The sequence below is a fragment of the Ictalurus punctatus genome, chromosome 13 (assembly GCF_001660625.3).
Source record: "Ictalurus punctatus breed USDA103 chromosome 13, Coco_2.0, whole genome shotgun sequence".
NCBI classification, from domain to species: domain Eukaryota; kingdom Metazoa; phylum Chordata; class Actinopteri; order Siluriformes; family Ictaluridae; genus Ictalurus; species Ictalurus punctatus.
Window position 1 is genome coordinate 21324020 of NC_030428.2, and position 25600 is coordinate 21349619.

The 25600-nt window shown below is 38.3% G+C and overlaps 1 protein-coding gene across 3 annotated transcripts in view; it reads left to right on the forward strand.

The window, feature by feature from the left end:
- The first annotated feature begins 369 nt into the window (after window positions 1–369).
- Window positions 370–25600, forward strand: part of aatkb (apoptosis-associated tyrosine kinase b) — a 62563-nt gene continuing 37332 nt past the window's right edge. Inside the window, exon 1 of one of the 3 annotated variants that reach the window (XM_017483135.3) lies at window positions 370–3606. In XM_017483135.3, coding sequence (XP_017338624.2) covers window positions 3525–3606 — 82 coding nt within the window. In that variant the 5' untranslated portion in view covers window positions 370–3524. Of the gene's footprint in view, window positions 3607–11323; window positions 11464–25600 lie in introns of those variants that run through there. The other 2 variants (XM_017483132.3, XM_047159600.2) reach the window with 2 other exon arrangements.

Genomic DNA, 25600 nt, shown 5'->3' on the forward strand with positions numbered 1-25600 from the left:
AGCTGAGATGCTGTGGCAGGACCTTAAACAGGCAGTTCATGCTTGAAAACCCACTACTGTGGCTGAACTAAAGCAGTTCTGCAATGAAGAGTGGGCCAAAATTCCACCACAGTGCTGTGAAAATTTTCTCCAGTTATCGGAAGTGCTTGGTTGCAGTTATTGCTGCTAAAGGTGACACAAACAGATTTTAAGTTTAAGGGAGCAGTTGTACCTGTAAGGTTTTTTTTTTTTTTTACTCAGGTTGTCTTTTTTATGCTTTATTTTGTTTGAAGAGCTAAAACTATTTAGTATTAGATATACACAAAAACAGATGAAATCAGCACAGCAACCGCAAATACTTTTTCACACCTGCCTGACTGCCCGCCCACCCGCCCTCTCTCTCTCTCTCACACACACACACACACACACAAACTTATATCATCTCCACGTGGATGCTATGATGGCAGAACACCAGAACGCCCACCACATACCAGCTATTGATGGAGAGGAGATTGACGGAGACAATTCAGAGAGGGGGTTATTAGGGGGCCATGATGGAGAAGGGCCAATGGGGGAATTTCACCAGGACACCGGGGTTATACCCCTACTCTTTTATGAGAAGTGTCCTTGGATTTTTAATGACCACAGAGAGTCAGGACCTTGGTTTAATATCTCCTCTGAAAGACAGTGCTATTTTCTAACAGGTGGAGCAGTGTAGGCCTATTATTCTGTTAGTGTTTATGTAGATACATTTCACATCCTGTAGAAACACTATAGACGAGTCATTTTTTAAAATGTTTTTTCCTACCCCAATTATTTTTTTCAGCAAGGGTGTAAGCAGTGCAGACCTCAGCAAAGTCCTCAGCAAAAAATGTAGACCACAATTCTGTGCAGCAGACACTGTCCTTTTTATTTCCCTTTTATTTTGTAAACTGAACTGACATTTGGCATTCAGGATAAACGAAGGTCATTACTCATTTCTGTCCATCTCAATGTGCCACCTGCAGCCATTTAAATGCAAATAGAATGGAGTGAGAGTGAGAGTGAGAGTGAGTGTGTCACAGGAGCAAGGAATACCCCATCCATGCTCAAACCCTTTATGGTGTTTCCACGGCAACCCTAAATGCATGACATGGTGAATCAGAGAAACAGAATACTTGACATTTTAGCTCCATCTTTAAATTACTGTCACACAGGGGGCAAGTACTGGGCTAATAAAACCTCTGCTGATTATCTGCAGAGATTGATAGGTCTCAGTAGATATAATAGATCATCTGTTTGGGATGTGTGTGTGTGAATATTTGTATACCTACAGCTGAAAAATCTAAATCTCTAAATATCTTAGTAAAAAAAATGGTAATGTTACAATAAATGTAGCATTATGCCAAAGTTGTTGCTCATTGATGCCAATTAGTTAAATGCAATTAAGTTATTCTATAAAAAAAATGGCTTGTGCAGGTGTTGAATATCGCAGTAGAATGATGGAGTTTTTATCAGCCAGCCACATTTTAGCATAAAAGCCATGAGGCATTTCAAAAGACTGAACACTGACCTGAAAGCCTTAGCTCTGCATACTAACAGGATATTAAGAACAGTCAGGTCTTGCAAATTTACAAGCGTAAAGTTATGTACAGTTACGGACTATAGCTTATCTTTTTCGAAGCATAATTTTGCTTGTATTTTCTCATTTTTGCTTGTATTGTCTCATTTGTAAGTTGCTTTGGATAAAAGCCTCTGCTAAATGTATAAATGTAATGTAAATGTAATAATTTGTGTTAATATGGTGGTACAGTGGGGTAGGACTTCACAGCTACTGTTTTCAATCCTGAGCTCCAAGGTTACTGTCTGTGTGGAGTTTTGCATGTTCTTCCAGTGTTTGCATGGGTTTCCTTTGAGTTTCCTTTGGCTTTTGCCCATTGTCCAAAAACTGAACGAATGAATGAAGGAATGAATGAATGAATAAATGACTTTCTGTTAATAGTCCCTCTAGTCTTTTATCAGCATCAGCTAAGTCAATGCTTCTTAACACAGAGGTGTCACTGAGGTGTTTAAAATCCCACTAATATTGCTCCACCTACCACATACCTCTGGGAGAACCTTTAGAAGTTCTATGTAGAACTCTACTACTGAGTGTTTGAGATATGGTTCATATTAGAAAGTTTTTAGGAATAAACTTCCTTCCTTCCTTCCTTCCATCCACCCATACATCCATCCATCTTTTCATTCATCTATCCATCCATTCATCAATCTTCACTAACCACTTTGTCCTGGTCAGCGTTGTGGAGAACTGCAAACTTATCCTGGGAACACTAGATGCAAGATACTGGCATGTTTTTGGACAGGTGACTGACTGAAAACCAGAGAATCTAGAGAAAGAGATGCAAAACCCCATGTTTACAGTAAGCTGAGACAGTAGACAGTAAGCTGAGCCCAAAATCAAACTGGACCTGTAGCTGTGAGGCAGCAGTGCTACCTGCTGCGCCACTGTGCCTCCCACTAAGTCTATATAAAATCACATAAACTTATTAAGATTTTTTTTTCTTTTCTTCAATTCAATGAATTCATCAGACTGATTACACAGACATTTGAGGTGCTGTATATGTTTAGGGCTCTGTGGTACTGTGAAATTATATGGTTATGTGAATCCAGAATGGAGGGAAGCAAAATTCCTGTATTATACCACTACCTCTTATGTTAACAATACCAAAGCCTTAATGAGGTCGCACAGATTCATTATGCTAATATGAACCTTTAATCACATCCTCTAATACAGTAGGTCCTGTCTGTTTAGCATTCTTGTGCATCATTGTGTTGAACCTCTACTGAGCTGATGTGAAAGAAAACATCCTGCCCTGCATGTATGCTCTCTGACTTACAGTACGTGTGTGAAATGTTAGCGTCATTTATGAGGTTGAATGCTTCTTCCAGCAAGGTTTGTGGCGCATCGACCCCTCCCCCATCCGCTTCATTCCAGCGCAAAGCAGCGGCAGAGCAGAATAGAGCTCCGTTTCAGCACTGGACAGCTCCATTTTACAGCTTAATTAGCTCCATCAGCGCCAGTCAAAAGCCACGAACAAAAGCGTAAATAGATCATTTTAACCACATCGTGTAAACAGATACACACACTGACCTGGATGTGGTCTGTGTTGCGTTTTGCTCCATGCGCTCTGCAGCTTTTTCGGATAGAGCCTGCTGTCATTTACTGACATTTGGCACAGCCTCGGTGGATTGATCCCCTGCGTGTGTTGTTGGAAGGAAATGGTTCATCGTTTGATGCAGCGCAAATATTCACATTCAGGCTCATGTGGATCATCGGGAGGAAAAAATCAACGGCCTGCCGTGATGAGCATTCACACCACGCACTGATGAGTCGCTCCGAGCTGGAGGAGCACATCTGTTCGTTTGTAGCCTTCTAACATGTGCGGAGGTCCAGAGAGCCTTTTTGCTCTAAAGGAAACAGCACTAATACCCGCAAGACGACTCTAATTTATCTGGGACACATCCGTTTTAATGCAAAAGCCAGCAGCATCTTCGGGATCGAGAGGATGCCCGCTGCTCTTGCGCTCCTGATCATGTCCGCGTCGTATTTCAGCCCCGGTTTTGCTCTAAGCTCGCATTTTGATTCAGGTGAGTTATCTGTATTTACGCGGCTTACGCCTCTTTTTTTTAAGGCATCATATACCTAACATCATGTTGTGACTTGTTCTTACAGATAACTACCTTTTTAATGTTGCATCTACTGAAATCAAAACGCGCCTTTCGCTGCAGGGAATATGCAGAGCTCTTAGAAAATGAATGAATGAATGAATGAATGAATGAATGAATGAATGAATAAATAAATAAAACAGCACTCGTTTGTTATTGCGGGTTTTTGTGATGCTGCTGATAATAATAGTCCTACATTATCGGACAATCTCGTCTTCGAAATGTGCTGCCATTTCCCCCAGTACAGTTGGTGAATTGAGAATGTAACAGAAGATAAGATCATCATGAACAAATCAACGACTCTGAGCTGTTTGGTCTGATAATGAAGTACAGGTACCAGTGCCTGTCCTAGCCCATTTGGTGCCCTAGGCGAGATTCATCCTCAACGCGCATCCTCAACCCCCCCCCCCCCCCCCCCCCCCTCCCGCCAACCCCCTCCCGCCACCCCCCTCCCGCGCGCCGAAAATAAATAAATATAAAAATAAAATTATACAACATTTATTTCTCATACTCAATAATATTTTATTTACTTTAATAATAAAAAATAATCAAATAAAGCATTTTTTTTAAACAAATAGCCATCATGGATAGACATAACCACAAAATGATCAGTTATTATTGAACTTTTTAGTAACACAAGTCAAGCATTCAGATACTGCACATCCACAACAGCATCTTATTATGAATGCAAAAATCAGTCCATGGTGTGCTTAGCCATTAGGATTTTTAAGAGTCGGACAGAAGTCAACCAATCCCGGTCTTCATTGTAACTCCATTATCTAAATAATTTTATACCACCAAAATACAAATGATATAGAAATTGTAATAAGCTTACTTTTTTTTTTCACACTTTGCCTCTTTTTTTTCCCCATCATTGAGCTCCCGATGGTTTTGTCGCTTTATTTTGCATCTCATCTAACAATCTTGATTTCTACTGCCGGTAATTCGTCAGCAGCGTTAGAATAAAAATTATGCCATGATTATTATCGTCCATAATGCTGTAAAAAAAACTAAATCATCATCACTGACATTCACACACACACACAAATGGTGATGACTGATAAGTATGATGTACTTTTTAATTTTATTTTAAAAATAAATCAAATATATAGCTGCAAGCAGCAATTATTGATGTTCAAGCCGTTTAGGGCCCTTAAAGATGTTAAAAGATATTATATTGTGCAATCCTATAAGCAGCTAAATCAAAGAAATACCAAGATAATTTAAGGAAATATCGGCGTTCATTAAGCTTGTCTAATAGCTGTTGAACACTGCTCAACCAATGGTGGCCATGTTTTTCAAGATTCACAATTGTCCTTGTTTATGCTGATTGGACCTCGGACAATGTAAATTTTTGTAAGATTTATTTATCAAGTCTAATGGCCCTTACATAAGTATCCCAAGTTTGGTGAAAATATCTCATTCTGTTCAAGAGTTATAGCCATTTAAGAAAAAGTGGCCACTCTCACTTCAAACTTTTTGATGTGCCCTTATGAGGGTAAATCAAAACTTCAACTTGTTTTGATAAGTATTTATCTAAGTAGTCCAAAGAATTATCCTGCTATAGGATTATTACAGTTGAGCAAAAAACGTAGGACTAGTTTGCAAAAGTGGGTTTTTATTTTACCTGAAATATTTACTGAAACGTTTGACAGACACCAATGGTTCTTGAGGCAAAAATGTTTAGAATGAGAATTATAATTCTCATTTATAATTTCAAATATATTATTTGTGTTTGTTCAAAACACTGCATTATATACAACTATTAACACTGACAAAAATCGTGATAGTGCCACGTATTGGCCAATTTTTTAAAAAAAAACTTTGTAAAAACCTCTTAGACCAAGAGTCAAATAGGTCCACCAAGTTTCATTTCGATCAGACATTGGTAACCTTGTCTAATAGCTACTGAAAATTGATTGGCTGATGGTGGCCATGTTTTTCAACATACTTGAATGTGCTTATAGACAGTGATGGCAACTGAGACAAAAACACTGTATGCAAAGCTTGCAGTCAATCGGATGAACGGTTTCATAATAACAGCCAATATAAAGTTTTTTCGGTATTATAGCGCCAGATGTGACAAAACTGCGCCAACTTTTCTGGACAACCATAGATTGTCCTCACACATTAGCATGCCAAATTTGGTGAAGATATCTCATTTCATTCAAGAGTTCAATCAAGAGCCGTTTACATAAAAGTGGCCATGCCTGCTTCCTGTGTTTACCTCAAGTAGCTACTTTTTTGCTAACTTTTGATTGTGAAACTCCATAGAATCGTTTGGTACTGGTTTGGTCCCAATTGGACAAAAACTAGTCCCAATCGGGCGAAACCTAGGACTAGTTTGCAAAAGTAGGTTTTGCAAAAAATCCAAGATGGAAGAAATTTTTATAGGCAGAAATGAAATTGGAGATGTATGTTTTGCTCGTCTGGTCAAGGATTGCATAGATATAAGACACTTGTGTATATGAAAAACAGGTCAAAAGTTATGGCTATTTTTCTAAACATGCTCATTATAGCGCTAGCATCTGGCTGATCGGGCGAAAACTTTGTGACGCTGTAGTACTCTGGGGTACTACCTTCCTTCAAAGTTCCAGCTCTCTAGGCCTTATGGTTTCATCTGCACGATCAGTTCTAGGGCAGAATAATAATAATAATAATAATAATAATAATAATAATAATAATAATAATAATAATAATCCTTACAATTACAATGGGTTCCAGCCCTTCGGACTTGAACCACTACAAAAAATACCCACCGGTGATGAGTGTCCTGTTGCACTTAATACAGCCTTGCACACACTGTTGCTTATTTACATCGTCACTAGGGGGCGCCAGCAAACCAATTTGACCGAAAAAACTTTTCTGAGGTAGTAAAAGACAACAAAAGGCTCGGTACTGTAAATCGGATTCAATGGGGCGCCGCCCCAAATATGGTGATGCCATAGGCTGCTGCCTGTGATGCCTAATAGATTGACCGTCTCTGACAGGTACTATACACTTCAACCGCTGGCAATACCAGGATCAGCTGTGGCTCATCTGTATGGGCAGGTGGGGCAGCCCCACCAAAATATTCAGCCACTTGAGAACATAGAAAACTATATAAACTTAATCAATCCTAAACTGTTAACTCGTAAATGTGTTCATCATTATTTCAAAAATATTTTTGGAGTTTCTAGGCTATTTTAAGCCGTGATGTGGATATGTTGAAATTTAGTGCATGGCTTCGGTTGACAGGTTGGCTATATTAATGATTGCGTTAAACTGGGCAGGGGGTCTCTGAGCCCTCTGAGCTCAACAGCGCCCCACATTTTTCCAATGTAAATCTGTGGTGAAAAATAGAAATGCAGCACGCTCTAATTGAGTGTCATATGGGCAGATATAAGACTGCCACGCTTCTTTTTACATTACGTGAATGTAGTTCCGGACAATGCCATATCATTCCGCTTCAGCAAAGTCTGTGTCAGTTAAGCAAATGCATCAGACTGTGAAGATGGCGAGTGGCACAGATCATCCTGCGTGTAATAGCGTCAAGGTTCTGTTACAGAACTCATCCGAGAGATTGTTAGTTAGCGAGAAAATGGCTATCAAACAACTTGGCCCCGACAAACAAGGTATAAAAATTGTACAAAGGACAATGGTAGGTTGTTCAATAGGACATTTTCCAGGTTATGGTACGACAAAAAGTCTTGGCTGTCTGGTTGTGCTAATTGGAATAAAGTTTTCTGTTTCCCATGCTTGCTTTTCTGTTCTTTAACAGGGTTACAGGGTAGCGTCCAGGTAGAGTAGAGTAGCTAGGTGTGTGTGTGTGTGATTTAAAGCACTTCGTTGAACAGGCTAAAAAACACAAATCTAGCAAAGCTCATCTTAACTGTGCAATGAAACTAGACAAACTTGGACAAGCTAATATAGCAGCACAGTTAGATGAGAGCTACAGTGTTGGTGTATGAAACCACAATCTTCCCCACCTAAATTTATGGTCAGGAGCCGCTACTGACCAGGATAATTAATTTTGTTATTCCATCTCCAGAGACACGTGCATCATTGGGGAGTATTAAGGCCTCATTAGCATAATGTTTGCTGTATTGGCCAAACCAACTATAAGGTGATGTGCTAGTAAATAAAATAAGCAATATTTTATATTATATATAAAACGTATACCACTGATATATACTATGCTCTGGATTTTGGTGAGTATTTCAAAAAACATGAAACCTGTCAGGAAATAACATTTATGTCAATATTTCCTATTCATAGAGTTAAAAAAAATACTCAAAAATATTAGCTAAAAATTAAAGAGAAAAATGTATCTATTCAAAAGTCTCTTTGTACCTGCATGTATACATGTATAACAAAAACCAAAAGGAAACCAAAAGATCAAATGCACTAACTGCTTATTCTTGGAAAGATTTTTTTGAGAAGGTTTTGCAGGAAGTCTTTTACATTGAGTATTTATCACGTTGCCTGAAAGAGAGAAGCTGTGAGGAAAGGTGGCATGCTGAACCAAAAAAATAAGGTAACTAGTATGCCAGTGTGTAGCACTTTTTTTTTTTTAATTTTATTTTATTTATTTATTTTTTTTGTCACTAGGAGTGACAGAAGAGGTAGCAAAGGAACATATTTACAACACTGGATTACACAGCCAAAGGTGTTTTCAGTTCATCCATGTCCCCTAGGTGGAGAATCTGAGGTTGCTATAGTGAGATTTACGGGGAGCCCAGAGGGAGGGGTTGTGAATTTTTTTTGTAGTTATAACTGGACCGAAAAGAGATTAGATCCAATGTTATATAGCGAAAAAAAGAACGGTTAGACAGTAATATACTGGAATGTATTGTAATCTGTATTTTGAAAGAGTCACCGGTGAGGCAACCGTCTTATCGTATGCCATGACTAACCCTAACGCCATGACACAGTCACAAACCAACTCTCAACCTCTCCTCCCAACATTCTAGCTTCAGATAACGCCATGAATAAACCTTTTAATTAGGGACTACAATTAATCTGTACACACCAGAGATGGAAACTCGAGTCTGTGACTTGGACTTGAGTCACACTTAAATCCCCCCCCCCCAAAAAAAAGGCTTGCGACTTGACTTGGACTCGTGAACAATTGACCTGAGACTTGACTTGGGCTTGAAGACAGAGACTCGTGAAAAACACACATCATTTTGGTTTGGCATTCCCGATTAAGTTCTCACTTTACTGCCCCACATGACAGCATCAAACACCACATTTTTCTGTTCATTCATCATTCATTCATTCCCTATCACTATGTGCTGCAGCAGCAAATATCACAACAATTCATCTCTAAACACACCAAGCCAGCATTATTACATACACACATGACACATCTGAAGGCACCTGCTCATCATCCATTGGAAAAGTGCTGTTATATAAATAAACAACAAACAATAGCAACAGAGCCGAGACTTACCTTGTGATAATCTCTGTGTCATTTAATTTGAAAAGTAATAAATTAATCTAAAGGGAGCTGCTGCACACACAGCTGTCAGGGGCTTGCTTGCTGTCCATTTTCAAGAAGTACAAATGTTTCCATCTCTTTACGCATCTATACAAGAGGGTTTTGCTACCGCCAGTGCTCACTGGAAGACTACCTTACCAATCATTACCCATCATTACTACAGCAAACTATGGCAACTCAAATAGCTCAAAATATACAGCATGTTTTTCTCTCGTGGTGACAGAATCTGCGTTCCAAATGGTATAAATCACCCTCTGAAGGTCACTTTGAAGGGAGAGTAATCAAGCTAGTCATGCTGGAAGATTGCTTCAAACTGAATTATCAATAAAAATGACTTAAAAATTGAGTTCTGAGTGACCAATATTAATAGTTTCAAAGTAATAGTTTTTGTGTATAAAAATTAAAGTAATGATTTAAGGAAACCCTTGTGTGCTTTATTAGACAGTTTTGAATAAATGAACAAAACATTCTCTAGAACTAATGAGTTTTAATATTTCAAAATTATTTATGATTTATGAAAATTATGATTTAGCCTCATACACTGTTAATGACAATAACTAGCTGAAAGAACTATTGCTACAAATAGAAAGACTTGACACTTGACTTGGACTACACCTCAAAGACTTGGCCTCAGGGACTTGTGAACATGTCTGGTCCATACAGTCAGTTAACATTGTCTGTATCATTGTCTGTATTTTTCCCACTTTCACATTTCAAATAGTGAGAATTTCTTCTAACTTAATAAAATGCTTACTCGGACACCTGATCCATCCATAAGCAGCTTGAAATTACTCAATTTTAGGGGCAAAGCATGTCACCTGACACACGTTCTCCAGAAACTCTCCATATGTCTGCACTGCAGCAGCCCATTACAGTCCACAATCACTTATTCCTTGTGTGTTTTTCTGGTTCGACCCGGTAACACGAGTGTCTTGCTGAGTTGACTAGGCGAATAATAAAGCGAAAGTGATAGTAAGTAATTTTGTTTTGGACTCCTGCAGACACAATACCAAGCAACATATGTATGGAGGTAAAATACTGAGCCTTTTTTCCTCTTCCTGCTGTTCTAATCATAATGTGTTAGAGATGATGGCAAATCTCACTTGGCTTTCAGTGTAGAGCTGATGAATGGCATGACTTATGAATATGATTAGACAGATTTGATGGAGGAGAGATACAGGTCATAGTTGCTGAAGGTTCTTAATCACAGAGTGTAGCCTGGCAATAAAGAAAACTGTTGTAACCAAAGATATTTGTTTACTTCTTTTGATTTATTATTCCTTGTGGTCACTTTTCCACTTTGTATTTAGGGGATGACAAAAAACACTTCCTCTTCATTGTCATTCGTGATGGGATATCTGTTCCCTAATTTCAGTCAGAGTTTTTGTATTTAAAACGCAATGCTTATTGTCAGTAAGCTTAATAACTGTTGACTAAGGAGGCCTTTGTGACTGCGTTGTATATCCATTTTTCTTGCTTTTCTTTTTTAATTGGATTTATTTACTTAAAGTCAATAGTAGGGGCCTGATCATTTCCATGTTCACTACATTGACATTAGGGATCAGTTGTGACATGTTTGCTACATACCTGCAATAACTTGTTCAAGGACAAAATAATAAAGACCAGGCTGCTTTCTGCCTTTTATGGACAGATTAGTCTAGACTGATGACCAGTTCAGCCAAGATATTTCACTTCATGAGCAACTGAAGGGATTTGGACACCAGCAAGTCGAAGCAATTGGTGACTCAGAGACACACATAAGCCTTAGCTTCATTTTGGCAAATCAGTTCAGAAAGACAGAAAGTTTTGTTTACAGCATTCTGAGAATTGCTCACATATCACCTCTTTAATTGTATCCATTTTATGTGGAGATCACAAAGATTTGTGTCTGAGAGAGTATCTTGTGGCATATTGTTCACGCAGTATGATGTGTATGATTGATGATAATACTCATTACATCACTGTTTGGGAGAAAGGACTAATGGGTACTTACTGGCATGCTTGGCAAGCTCCTGTCTCAGCTTTCTGAGCTCAGATTTCTTTTTGGGCATTTGTTCAGATAGCATATGGCCTCCCCCTCATATAGGAGGAGCTTACCCAGTGTATCTGTCTGAGCTTAAATCAGTGTGTTTGACTGTGCCTTTGCGAACCCGTGAGACTGACCCTGCAATTAACATGCCACATACCGGGCATACTTCTGGAATGTAATGGTTTAAGCTTCTGCATTACATAAACTGATCACCTACTAATGGACTTGGTTTGAAAGAAAACATTGGACTTGGGTTCAGTTTAACTGGGTAAGAGTAGATTTTTTATCGTGTACAGTGTCGTGTTTGACATCCTTTCTGAGACCTTAAATGAGACAAAACCGGAACGATGTAAACAGGGTGTATCAGGGCTGAGAGAAAGGAGAAGGCAGTACTGGAAATGAGCCAGGAAGTTTGGAGAAAAGGCAGTGCTAGCTGATCTGGGACCTGTTTATATATGTAGGCAGAGGATGTTCATGTGTGTGATCACCGGGTAGAGAAACCAGCATACTAGATCAGGCTACACGTTAGCAGTATGATTCACGTAGACTTGACGCACTGTAAAATGGCACTTGGTGGAATTTTTAATCTAATAATATAATAGAGTAGCTTTCTTTGGTGATAATTTTGAATTTCCTCACTGAACCATAATCTACATCCATGTTAGTGTGGTCTGTAGTATTGCATTCTGAAGAGTTAAAAAGTTGTTAAAATATACAGTTCAAGGGAAGTGAATGCAGCTTGTTTCCATGCCATTATCATCTTTTTAAAGGTATTGCTCTTACAGCTTGAAATGTATCAAGCTGCTTTGCAAGCCTACATGTTGTTGTAAAGCTATTTTGTGTGAGTGTGTGCACCGAGTGAAAGTGACAGTGTGTGTGGGTGTGTACAGAGGATAATCATTTCAGAAAACAGGAAGAGAGCATCTGGAGAAAAACATGCCAATTCCATCTTTCTCTCTCTCTCTCTCTCTCTCTCTCTCTCTCTCTCCTTATGCCTCTTGCTCATATTTTTGCATGAATATTTTAGTATTTACATTTTCCATCAATCATATCTGTATTGAATATTCATTCAAAGAAGATATGTTTTTGATGATGTAAATTAAGCGAATGCAGCAATGTTCTTTGGAGTTATTTACTGCTGCTTCATGAGAGAACACAAGGAAGAATCCTTTTTCAATGTATTAAGTGCACTATTTGCCAGTGTGTGTGTGTGTGTGTGTGTGTGTGTGTGTGTGTACGTACCGCCATTTTGACACTGATTTGCTCTCTAGAAAATGTTATTGTTGCTGTTTCTATTTTACCATCAGAGCAAGAAAGATTCAGTTTGGCACTAAATATTTATCAGCTTATTAGACACAGTATAACTACTGCATATTGTATCTAACAGATACGAAGACTTCTACTTAAAATAATGACTGTTTTAAAACATTCATGTATTCAGTTGTTCTTCATTATTTCTTAAATTAGAGTTGTGTATTACAATAGCTCTTACTTCCCATATTGTGTCTCTTAATATAGTGATATTCCATATTAATCACTTTAGCCAAATGTCAGCTGTTCAATGGGAAACGCTGTAAGCAGCTTTCATCATATCATGCACTATTATGAAGCATATCTGTGCTAATGATAATGTTTGCAAATATTATCTCACACTGTGGACACTAGACTCTTTTCTCCCAGTCAGTACATAATCCATTTCAGCCTCAGGCAGCTCCACAAAACTACTGAGTCATAGCTCGAGCTGTGCACCTAATCGTATCTAATGCAAAATACAATTCTGGTCTTATGACAAATACGTCATTAGATTGAAACTTGATGTATGCATGAGTTTAACATGGCTCTTTCTGTCTACATTTGTCACACATCATGCATTCATTCACTTTGGTATATGTCTCCTGTGCTACTCTTTCTTAAGTGCTACAAAGCAAAAAACAAAGGGGCTTAGACAACAAGTCCCATCCGTTCTCTACCTTACACGCACGCATGCACACACACACACACACGCACACACATACACATACACGTTAGACATGCTGAGAGAACAGATTGTAAATACAAGGGGAGTTTGGCTTGAGGTATAATAGATGCCTAGAACGCTAAATCTGTTCAAATGCATGCTTATTGTTTGCCATCTGGCTACACTGCAAGTCAGAGAGGTGTCTTTGTAGTATTTCTTTTCCACTAAGGAATTGCAGTGTCACTTTGCAGCACCTGTGCTGCTGCCATTTTAAAAGCACTGATGTCTGATGAAAACAATACCATGAGAATTATGAACTAAGATGAGATTTATTAAATAATTACTAGATGAAATGCACTTCTTAAGTACAATCGTGTAAAACCTAGGATTTTAGTCTCTATAAATATGAGCTGTCAAAAATGCTTAAACAAAAATACCTATACTAAAGCACTTTAATCAACTTCTACCTCTAAATCTATGATAATGACAAATCATGAGTATATTTAATAACATAAAAGACCCAAGAACTATAAATAGGTCAAGTAGACCTTTAACTTGATTTAAAAGCACCCATAGAGCTATAGCGCATTCGCAATGGAACACTACTGCAGAGTTTATGGGCAACGTAAGAAGAAACACCTTCCACCCACTGAGCTGTGAGTGAGGCTCAGTACTAACAGTATGTCTGCCTCAGCTGAGTGACGTACTCTGGATGGGATATACCGTTTCAGCAGAGCAGCGAGATATGCCGGAGTTAAACTACTTAGAGCTTTATACGTCATAAACAGCACTTTACAGTCAATATGTAACTGAATAGTCAGCCAGCGTAAATAAAATAAAATAAGACTAGGTTAATATGATTTGAATTTTTTATGGTGATGCAGGCTGCAGCAATTATTCAAATCAATTAAATTGTATATGTATAGTGCTTATTAACAATGGAAATTGTCACAAAGCAGTATTACAGAAATATATAAATTCAGGATATAAATTTTCAATTTATAAATTATATGAACAGGTCAGAGGTCATGGCGACAAGGAAAAACTTCCTGAGACAAGATGAGGAAGAAACCTTGAGAGGAACCAGACTCAAAAGGGAACCCATTCTCATCTGGGTAACATGGATAGTGTGATTATAAATAATTCCCTTCTATATAGTCAAAAAGTTTACAAAACTTACTGGGGCGGCTGTGGCTCAGGTGGTAGAGTGGGTTGTCCACTAATTGTATGGTTGGCGGTTTGATTCCTGGCCCACATGCTGAAGTGTGCTTGGGCAAGACACTGAACCCCAAGTTGCTCCTGATGGCAAGCTAGCGCCTTGCATCGCTCCAGGGATCTTGGCTCTGTGAGGTAGCAATGCTACACGCTGCACTATCATGCCACCCTACTCTATAATCTGTGGAACTAGCCTATACGGTATATCTTTATAGCAAATGAAAAGCATCACAAGCATTACATGAACAGCCTCAAAGTGTGCCCAACTACAACCCCAATTCCAAAAAAGTTGGGATGCTGTGTAAAACGTAAATGAAAACAAAATGCAATGATTTGCAAATCTCATAAACCCATATGTTATTCACAAAAGAACATAGACAACATATCAAATGTTTAAAAAGCTCTGAATAAAATGGATATATGGACTTCATCTCCGGGTTTGGCTCTTTGTCTCTTTCTTTTGGACAAAACAGTTAAAGGGTAATTAAGCAGACTTTGTTTAATGGAAGGTAGGATTCAGTGTCTGTGGAATAGATGGAATAGTTAGGGGTTTAAATGGTCATTTTCTGGCTGTTGAATTGATCATTCATTCATTTAATTAAACATTAGTGGAGAACAAGGGAGACTTGATTGTGATCTAGTTTGGACTTGCCACTGTAGAACAAGGTAATGAATCACTGACCACACAAAAAAGCTTTGCCTTGAAGCCGAGAGATGCCATACTGAGCAGACAAGCCAAATGAACCTGTCAGACTAACTGCAAGAGCTTGGCAGGTGAACTCAGGTTAAATAAGACTTGGCAAGGTGATCCGTGTGTGTGTGTGTGTGTGCGCGTGTGTGCGCATGCCCGTGCGCAGGGGTGTGTATGTGTGTGTGTGTGTGTGTGTGTGTGTGTGTGTGTGTGTGTGTGTGTGTGTGTGTGTGTGTGTGTGTGTGTGTGCGCGTCTTTTGGGGGTGGGGGTGGTGCAGGAGAGAAAAAGAGATGGTGTGAATAGACTTTAAACAAGAACCATGTAATCAGATTTGATATTATTATGTGTGTTATTCAAAGGTATGAGACAAAAATAGTGTCATTGTGAACACACAGCAGATGCTGGTTACTTTGCATCCATAGAAACAGTCCTACCTTGTAAAGTTCTTTGCTGATGCATACATATCTCATGTAACACCACCTCCCTGAATCAGCAACTCGATATAATACAATATAAATCAGGATGTCACACAGTTTTAAATAATAAATCGGTTAGAATGCAGTGAACATTTGTATATTCAGTAGAGCCAAGGGCAGTGAGAGGGAGGAACAGGGCTGCAGACTGAAACAGAATAAAAACACAAGTGTCAGGTTGCATAATCCTTCTGGAACTCTACTCTCCTCTCCTGCAGATCTCCTACATAATCATTTTACCTTTCCTTAAAACGTGCAGTAAGGATTAAGATTAATAGAAACGAGTTTCTTCTTCAGGTTGTTTATGGGTTTTTTTTTTGTGACATTGATTGCTTATATTTTAGCTTCTTATTTGCATGCCTCATCATTGATGCCTCATCCATCTATCTTCAGGAACCACTTTATCTTGGTCAGGGAGCCCGTCACACAAAAACACAGTAAATATCGCACATGCACAAAGCCAGTGGTGTAGGTTTTATTTAAGCAAGGACGCACTGCTCAAAGTACCTGACCTAGCATGTGATAAATATTTATTTTTATCCAACATATAGCACATTTGCATCCCCTGGTTTGGGGTTTGAAGGAGAGGCAGAGTCTGGGAGCTTCCTCTGGGTACTCCAGTTTCCTCCCCTCCAAAGACATGTGGCTTTTTGGCATTTCCAAATTGTCTGTAGTGTTTGAATGGGTGTGCAATTGTGCCCTGTTATGGACTCACCCCCTGTCCAGGGTGTCCCCTACCTCATGCCCGAGTTCCCTGGGATAGGCTCCAGGCTCCTCCACAACCCTGTGTAGGATAAGCGTTACAGAACATGGATGGATGAATGGATGGATAAACAATGTTTTTTTGTGCTCAGGATCTAGCCTATTGTGCTCAGGATATGATATCAAATAAAAAGAGAAAAACGAGCAGTTAAATATTCTTCAGACTGTTGTCAGAAACAGAACTTGTTGCATTATCACTTCCCCTTTTACCAGAACTATGCAGATTTATAAAAGAAACTAATTATTGACATTGTATCTGAGAGGATTTATTGTTGATCATTGTTGATCTGGAGGTTTGCTTTAGGTCATTGTCATGCTGAATTGTGAAATTCCTCTTTGTCTTAAGTGTTTTAGGAGAAGCCTTAAGGTTTTGTGCCCAAATTGACTGGTTTTTGAAGCTGTTCATTATTCTCTACATATTGATTAAAGCCCCAGTTCCAGCTGAAGAAAAACAGACCCAAAACATGATACTGCTACCTCCATGCTTCCTTTTGGTGATGCGCTGTTTTTTTTTTTTGGTTGTTGTTGTTGTTGCTGTTTTTTGTTCCTTTGGATTCATCAAGCCATAACACATTATTCCACATGTGTTTTGGAGATGGGATGAGTGTTTTTGTTAAAAAAAAAAATGCTTACCACCCTACCAAATAGCTTAGACATATGAAGAATTGTGGAGATTGTTGTCACATGTAGGGAGCAACCAGTTCTCACCAGAAATTGCTATAATTCTTTTAATGTTGCTGTAGGCCTCTTGGCAGCCTCTCTGTCCAGTTTTCTCCTGATCTTCACATCAATTTTAGAGGGACGTCCTATTCTTAGTAATGTCACTATTGTGTATTTTCTCCACTTGTTAATTATTGTCTTTACAGTGTTCCATGGTATATCCAATGCCTTGGACATTTTTTGTAACCCTCTCATGATGGATATTTTTCAACAATGAGATCCTGTACCTGCGAATTGGATGTTACCAAGAAGGGGTCAGGAAAATCCAATAGGAACAGCTGTACTTTATATGGGGGTAATCAATCATGTTAACTGATGGCATGTGTATACTAATTAGTATTTAACATGAGTTTGAATGTAATTGGTTGATTCTGAACACTGCCACATTCCCAATTATGAAAGGGTGTGCACACTTATGAAAGCTGGGAATTGGAGGTTTTTTGTTTTTCCTCCCCCCCTAAAACATTGCTGGGTGTTTGTCACTTGATTTTTATATGTTGCAATTTCACAATAAAGATGAAAAAGGTTCTGGCATGATTTAAGTAGTTTCATTTTTTGCATCATAAAAACCTACCATTTTAACAGAGGTGTGTAGACTTTTTATATCCACTGTAAATCTTCCCCCAGTGGGTCTATGTCAGCACTTGCAGCTCTCATTTTGTCCGTTAGCAATAATAAATCTATGGCACTAAATTGGACTAAATTGAGCAAATTCATCAATTAGAACGTTGAGCAAATAACGGAACATCAGCTTATATCTGTCAAATATCAACATATTTTAAAATCACTGGTCATGCAAAAGAGATAATTCGTATTTCACCTAATTTAAAATGCATGGAGTTGAGAATGTACACTTTATGAATATTAACATTCGTTGAATGGCCGATATACTATATATGGTTGAGATCTGCCCCACCGGCCCTATGGATGAACTGCCAACAACATGAGAAGGCCTTGACCACTTTTGTGGATTAAAAAACACTGAGCATTTGGAACTTTATACATTTTGGGACTTTTTTGCTCCTCTCATCCTAAACACTGACTCGTCTATGTTAGATGGAAAACTTGGACTAAACCAGATAGCTATATTACTTACAAAATACAATTGGTAAATAGTCTGCACTTATATAACACTTTTTTTTAACCTTAGTGGTTCTACAAAGCGCTTTACACTGTGTCTCATTCACCATTCACACACACTCTCACACTTGCACACCAGTGGTAGCAGAGCTGCCATGCAAGGTGCTAGCCTGCTATCAGGAGCAACTTGGGGTTCAGTGTCTTGCCCAAGGGCATGTCATGTGGGCTGGGAATCAAACCGCCAACCCTACGATTAGTGGACAACCTGCTCTACCATCTGAACCACAGTTAGTTAAGATGCGGTAGTAGTGCTTCTCTTTTAATGAAGACAGAAATCGTAGTTGCTACCTGGCCAAGAACAACAACAAAATAAAAAGATTATTCAAAAAAATTATTTAGTAATATTATATGAAAATTGCAGGCTGTATTCTGCATTTCACTCGTGTCCTAGGGTAAGGATGAAAACATATGACAGAAATGATCGTAACCTAAGAATTTAAATGGTAGTTCTGTAATAATTACATGATTTTTGAAATCAATCTTGGCCAAGTTTAACCACCAAATGCAATCAAAGCAGTTTATTAAAAGATGATATGCATCAATCAGACATAATTAGGGAGAACAACAACAACAATAACAACAACAAAAGTCCATGTTGGAAAACACACAGGTAAACACGCACAAAATCTGTATGCTGTGCAGATCCAGCTTACTACAGCAGTTTCATCTCTCTCCTGCAAACATGCTTCTGCATCTTCATTGATGTAGATCTGAAAATTGCATAGAAACCATTTCAAGCATTTCAGACACTACTAATGGACCTGCAAGTGTTCAAACAGCCCTGACCCTTCCAAGCACATGAGACGTATCCTATAAATAACACCATATTTATAAAATCCTCTATGTCTCCATGGTAACTCCTGCTTGGTAACTGTGTCTTAGTGTGAACATACTGGAGCACTCGACTCCACATTCACAATCACCCTGCTCTTATCAATAACCATGGAAACAGTGTCGACTCTAATTCAGGCTGGAACAGCAGGGTCCTTAGGTCCTTAGTTGTTCTTAAGGAGAACAATCTGAATTGATCCCCCAGTGTTGGCTGTTTGTTCGGAATATCAAACTTCTTGCATATTTAAAATTCCTACCATGAAACCACATTATCAACAATGTGAATAAAATGCAATAATGGGCGTTCAATAAAAATAATTCAGTCTTAAACAGGCACCACTTTCCTACTTTTAAAAAGCTATTTGCTAATGAAAAAGAGATAATATGCACTCTTGTATTTATGTTGTATGTGCACTGATACACAAGTTAAACAAGAAACTGTTTGCACCATTTTTACCAACCTCCAACAGATCACATGAATATTTCGAAATACAGTGCCCTCCACTAATATTGGCACCCTTGGTAAATATGAGCAAAGAAGGCTGTGAAAATTTGTCTTTATCGTGTAACCTTTTGATCTTTTTCTAAAAAAAATCTCAAAAATACGCTGCTCTCATGGATATCAAACAATTGCAAACACAACACAGGTTTATCAAAAAAATATCTTTGTTAAATATGGGTGTGCCACAATTATTGGCATCTCTATGCATTATATGAGAAAAATATATTTGAAGTATATTCTCATTAATATTTGACATTTTTTAGTACACCTGGGTGACTAGGAACAGGAAATTCTTCAACCATGATTTCCTGTTTCACAGGGGTATAAATATGAGGTAACACATAAGCCAAATTCCCTTAATCATTCATAACAATGGGTAAGAGCAAGGAATATAGCTGTGATGTGCGACAATAGGTTACTGAGCTTCACAGACTGGAAAGTGGCTATAAGAAAATAGCATAAGCATCGAAAATGCCCATTTCCACCATCAGGGCAATAATTAAGAAGCTTCGGTCAACTGTAAATGTTATGAATCAACCTGGAATTGGACGTGTGTCTATATTGTCTCAACGCACTGTGACGAGGATGGTTTGAGTGGCCAAAAAAATCTCTGAGGATCACAGCTGGAGAATTGCAGATGTTAATTGTGTCTTGGGGTCAGAAAGTCTCCAAAACTACAATTCGAAGTTACCTACATCACCACAAGTTGTTTGGAAGGGTTTCAAGAAAAAAGCTTCTACTCTCATCCAAAAACAAAATCAACCATCTTCAGTTTGCCAGACACTGCTGGAACTTCAAATGTGATCGGGTTCTGCAGCCCAGTCCCCTGAAAAGAAAACCTGTGGGGTAAATTGAAGAGGAGAGTCCACCAGCATTTCAAAATTTGAAAGATATGGAGAGATTCTGAATGGAGGAACGGTCTTAGATAAAAGATAGATCTTGTTATAAACTGTGATTTGTTTGCAATTGTTTGATATCCATGGGAGCAGAGTATTTTTGTGAATTTGAACAAAATATCAAAAGGTTAAACAATAAAGACAATTTTTCACAGCCTTCTTTGCTCATATTTACCAAGGGTGCCAATATTAGTGGAGAGCACTATATATATCGTGATACATATTTGTAATCTGATTTGTCATATAGCCCACCACTAGATGCGTGTTTCCATGTTTGTGTGTGTGTTTACTGAAAAAAATTGAAAGAAGTGGCTGTAATTCTATGTCCTTTGGTTTGATTAATTTGCACACACAGTAGTCATTCCTGAACTGACCCTCAGGCTTCAGACATTGCACTGCAGGTGCAAATATAATCTATTTGTATAGACACCCACTGTATTTTGCACCTTTAGGCAGAAAAATCCACACTGCATAATAATTAAGGCAAATCCTCAAAAAAAAAACAAAAAAAAAAACAGACAAGACATGATCTTTTGCTAAAATAAAAGATTATAATGTTATCAAATAATATTTTAATAAAATAAAATGAATCATGTAAACACAGTTAATACTGTAAATCTACTTAAAGGTTTTTGCATGTTTCATAGATTCAACCATTATTAAACCAGAACGTGTAAATTATGTGTATTTGAGAGGGAAAAACTACATTATTAAGAGAGAAAGGTAGTGTATAACAGAGCATTTTGCACATGAGAGCATTTTAAATAAATATGTCAGATCATTGTGAGAGCATTGTGTGAGAGTGCTTTATGTGAGAGATAAAAAATAATAGAAGTTCAGCAATGAAAGTGTATATATTAGGCATGAAATCTGAATAAAAGCCTAAACAGCACATTGACAGCATTTTCCCTCAATGCCCTTTAAAGAAAGAAACATGCACTGAAACCATGAGGCAATGTTTTAATACTTTGTCAGATCAGAAAGCAGCGCTGAACGATCATGGGTGCCATAAGGAAGGTGACACTGCAAGCACTGAGTTTACACTTCATTTGTTGTCATTACATCATCAATGGTCTATTCTTCATTTATTGATTTCAGTGTTAGAGTAGGATAAACATCAAACAGCTCAGTACTGTGGATCTCCAGCCAAAGGAAAGAGCAACCAACAGACCGCATAGTAAAAACCATTTAGAAACTGAACATCCAAAACATGGCCTTCACTGTGATTCATCCTCATGTAGCGCTGAAGGTGCCAAGATGAGTCTGACATTAATCTGAGTGTGTGTGTATGACCTTTCCAAATACAGCTAAGCTAAACCAACATAGTTCCCCTGCGGTTCTTGTTGACTCATTCACCTACAACGATGCCAGAGGAGACTGCTCATCTGTCATGATATTCGTTCTGAGCCGATATCTCTTAGCCTTGAGAGGGCCAGAGTCTTTAGGACTAGATATATGGTCAGTAGACGCTATTAAAAAAAAAAAAAAAACCCTTCATAAATCTCGCTGTATAAATCTCCCTTCAAAAATTCCCTATAACTACCAAAACATAATGACCATGCTTCAACATTCTATCTAAAACAAACAAACAAATAAGAAAAGGGTACTCATTTTATTTTACCAAGAACACTTTGTTAGTAATCACCTGATTGCATTTGTAAAAACATTCAACAACTGAGACATAAACTGGTCTATGGCATGTTCACGCAGGTGATCAGGAACCCTAGGCATATTTCTTCTGGTGTTTTTCAGAGTCAGTAGAAAGGACTCTCTAGTGTCCTAAGTTATTGTAACTGTGACCTTAATTGCCTACTGCCTGTAAACTGTTAGTGTCTTAAGGACTGTTCCACAGGTGCATGTGCAATAATTGTTAAGGGTTCATTGAACAAGCATGAAAACATTGTTTAAACCCTTTCCAATAAAGGTCTGTAAAGCTTATTTGGATTTTACAAAATGAACTTTAAAATACAGTCTCCTGAAAAAGGGATGTTTCTTTCTTTCTTTTTTTTTTTGCTGAGTATATTCAATTAAATTCAGTTTTATTTGTATAGCACGTTTTTCCACAATGTACATTGTCACAAACCAGCTTTACAGAAATATATATCAATTGCAGATCTAAATTTTAAATGGATAAATTTGTCCCTAATGAGCGAGCCAGAGGTGACGGTGGCAAAGAAAAACTCCCTGAGATGATATGAGGAAGAAACCTTGAGAGAAACCAGACTCAAAAGGGAACCCATCCTCATCTAGGTGACAGATAGTGTAATTATAAATAATTCCCATCTATAACTGTGTGTTATACGATAAAACAAAGAGTGCAACTGTGAAATCAGGAAATTCACCACAGCCTCGACATGAAGTCTATTCCGCTGGAGTCATGAACTATCCACTGATGTAGACCCGAGCACAAAGTCTGTTTGTGCATATATGTGTATAAATGGTATATTCTAGCACAGTGGTCACCAAGCCTCTTCCTTGAGATCTACCTTCCAGCAGGTTTCATCTTCAACCAAAATCTAACACTGTTTTAGATGATCAGGAACTTCTTAAGGCAATGATTAGATGGTCAGGTGGGCACGATTAGGGTTGGAGCTAAAGTCTTCAGGACAGTAGAGCTCCAGGAACAGGGTTGGTGGTCTAGAGAAACAAGTGATTACCAATTAATTGCTTTTTCTTGGTCAGCGTCGTGGTAGATCAGGAGCCAATGCTGAAATACACACACACACACACACACACACACACACACACACACACACACACACACACACACACACACACACACACACACACACCTACAGTAGAGGCAATTAATCTTAGCCAATCCACCTATTTGCATTTTTTTTGGGTGGTGAGAGGAAACTGTAGAATCCACTAGAAACCATAACAATTGAGGGGGGATTTGATTTGGATTTGTTTCCAGGTATCTATTAGAGGATGTTTTTGTACATTTACTGACCTATGTCCCTCTCATGACCAGAAGATCCCCTCTTGTTATTCTTTTTAATTTCTATGTCTATACACTTTTAGGCTTTTGGTTGTAATTCAATATGGTGCTCGTTACTTAACAGTCTGCTCCTTGAGGGTAATCATTTTGAAAGACAGTGTGCAAACATTTTGCAGATTGGACTGGAAAAATGCCAACTGTAGAGTTCAAGTGAGATTTACAAACTGTTTACTGAATGGATTGCTTCTCAGAGAAATGACAAAATCCCTCACATATGATATCATTCAGAAGGAATAGTTTTACACCACAATGCTTTACAGCACAAACCCAATCAAATTTGATTGGTCAGAAGGACAGAAGGTGTAATTATCTGTAACAACAGCTCTGACAACAGTTTGAGCTGTAAGGTTTATATTATTGTCTGTATTTTAATACGTTTTCCTTCCTATAGTAAAATTTGCACAGGGATTTTATGGTAGATTCCCCACAGAAACATTTTTTAAAAATTCTGTGAGACGTTTATTTGTCTGTTTGGAAGAGTATCCAGTGTCAGTGCTTTGTAACAGTCAGCTGTAACAATCAGTCACGAGGACGTTTTCATGACAGATGGCTTTGCTGTTTCTCTGTAACATGACAAGCTACATTTTTTTTTGTCTCATCAAGTTCACCCACGAACATGCTCATTTACTCATATTTTGAGGAACAGCTTCCCTTCAGGCTATGTGCCATGTTTACTATGGGTGTTTCATTGCATCTTCTTCAGTGAAGAAGCGAGAGAAAAATATGCCAAGGCTGCAAATCTATAACCATACAGTTCCCTTCAGAATTTCAAAATTGCTGACACCTATGTACATGATTATACTGTATACTTTAAACATTTTGCCCAGGGGAAAACAAAAACCCTAAAATCTATTCAACTAAACCCACTAAAACTTTTCCAGTGACCTCAAGAAGGTGGAATCTGTGTGACTATGTTTCTCATTAACTTCTAATGAACTGAGCATACTTAAGCAGGGATAATGAGAGCACTGTGCTCAGGTGTATATTAATACTCACAAAGACAGTACAGGACAGACATTAAGAGTTGGTGAAATAATTTTCAGTTATGCCAAAAGCACAGTCTAGTCTCTGAGGATGAGGTCTAGCGTTTCTGGAGGAGTTACATACTCACTGTGTCAGGAACTGCAAAAGGAGCACTGCTTACACTGTAGCGTGCATGTTTGTAGAGCCGCTGCTCTATACTGCTTAGATGAGTGATAAAAAGAGAAAGACGATCTGTGGAGGTTCACTGCCGCATATTTAAATCCCACACTGCAGTATGTGCATATATTTATGTGCAGACGTGTGTTTCATATTTGCATGCATGTGCACAATACAGTCATGGCCCTTTGGCTGTCCTTCTGGTCTTTGCCCTTTTGTTAATCTGAATCAGAGGCATATAGCTTTAGTTATTGAAACTGTATTAAGCTCATAGCTCAGCATGTCAGTCTGCCCGCCTTACGACTTGTACCTGCTTCAAACTAGTTTATACCAGTTTATACTTCCATAGTGCAGAATTCTCAAGTCAGAAGGTGTGCTTTTATTTTCTGACAGTATGACAGGCTTATATTAATGTGCTCAGTCTAATACATTATTGTTCTTATAGTAACAGCTCATTCACAGGGACTTGTATGTCAGACGCTCCAGATAATAGCTAATAGCTTCTGGGGTAGCCCTTAAAGGTTCTGTGTAAGACCATGCAACAGAGTGTTTGCATACACTCTTTGGGAACACTTAAAGGTTCTGTGTTGAACCCTACAAATGAGTGCTTCTGAGGAGCCCTTAAAAGTTCCAAGTCCAACTTTACAACAGACTGGTTACCCATTAGCATCTTAGGAATCCTTAAAGGTTCTATGTAGAAGCCTATTAGATAGTGGTTACCCATTAACCTCTTAGATAACTCTTACAGTTAGGGTTAGTTAAGGCTGTAGACATCTATATAGAAGCCTGCAACAGAGTGCTAGTTTTAACCTATTAACCTGTGGAGAGCCCTTAAAGGCTCTATATAGAATTCTGTGAGTGCTTCTATATTAACCATCAAAGAAACCTTTTTTTTTTCTCCTGAGAGTGTACTGTTTACTCCTGAGGGACTTTTATGTTGTACAAACCCTGTGTGTTTGTGTGTGTGTGTGTGTGTGTGTGTGTGTGTGTGTGTGTGTGTGTGTGTGTGTGTGTGTGTGTGTGTGTGTGTGTGTGTGTGTAAATGTTTTTGCCCTTTAATGTGTCTACAGAGC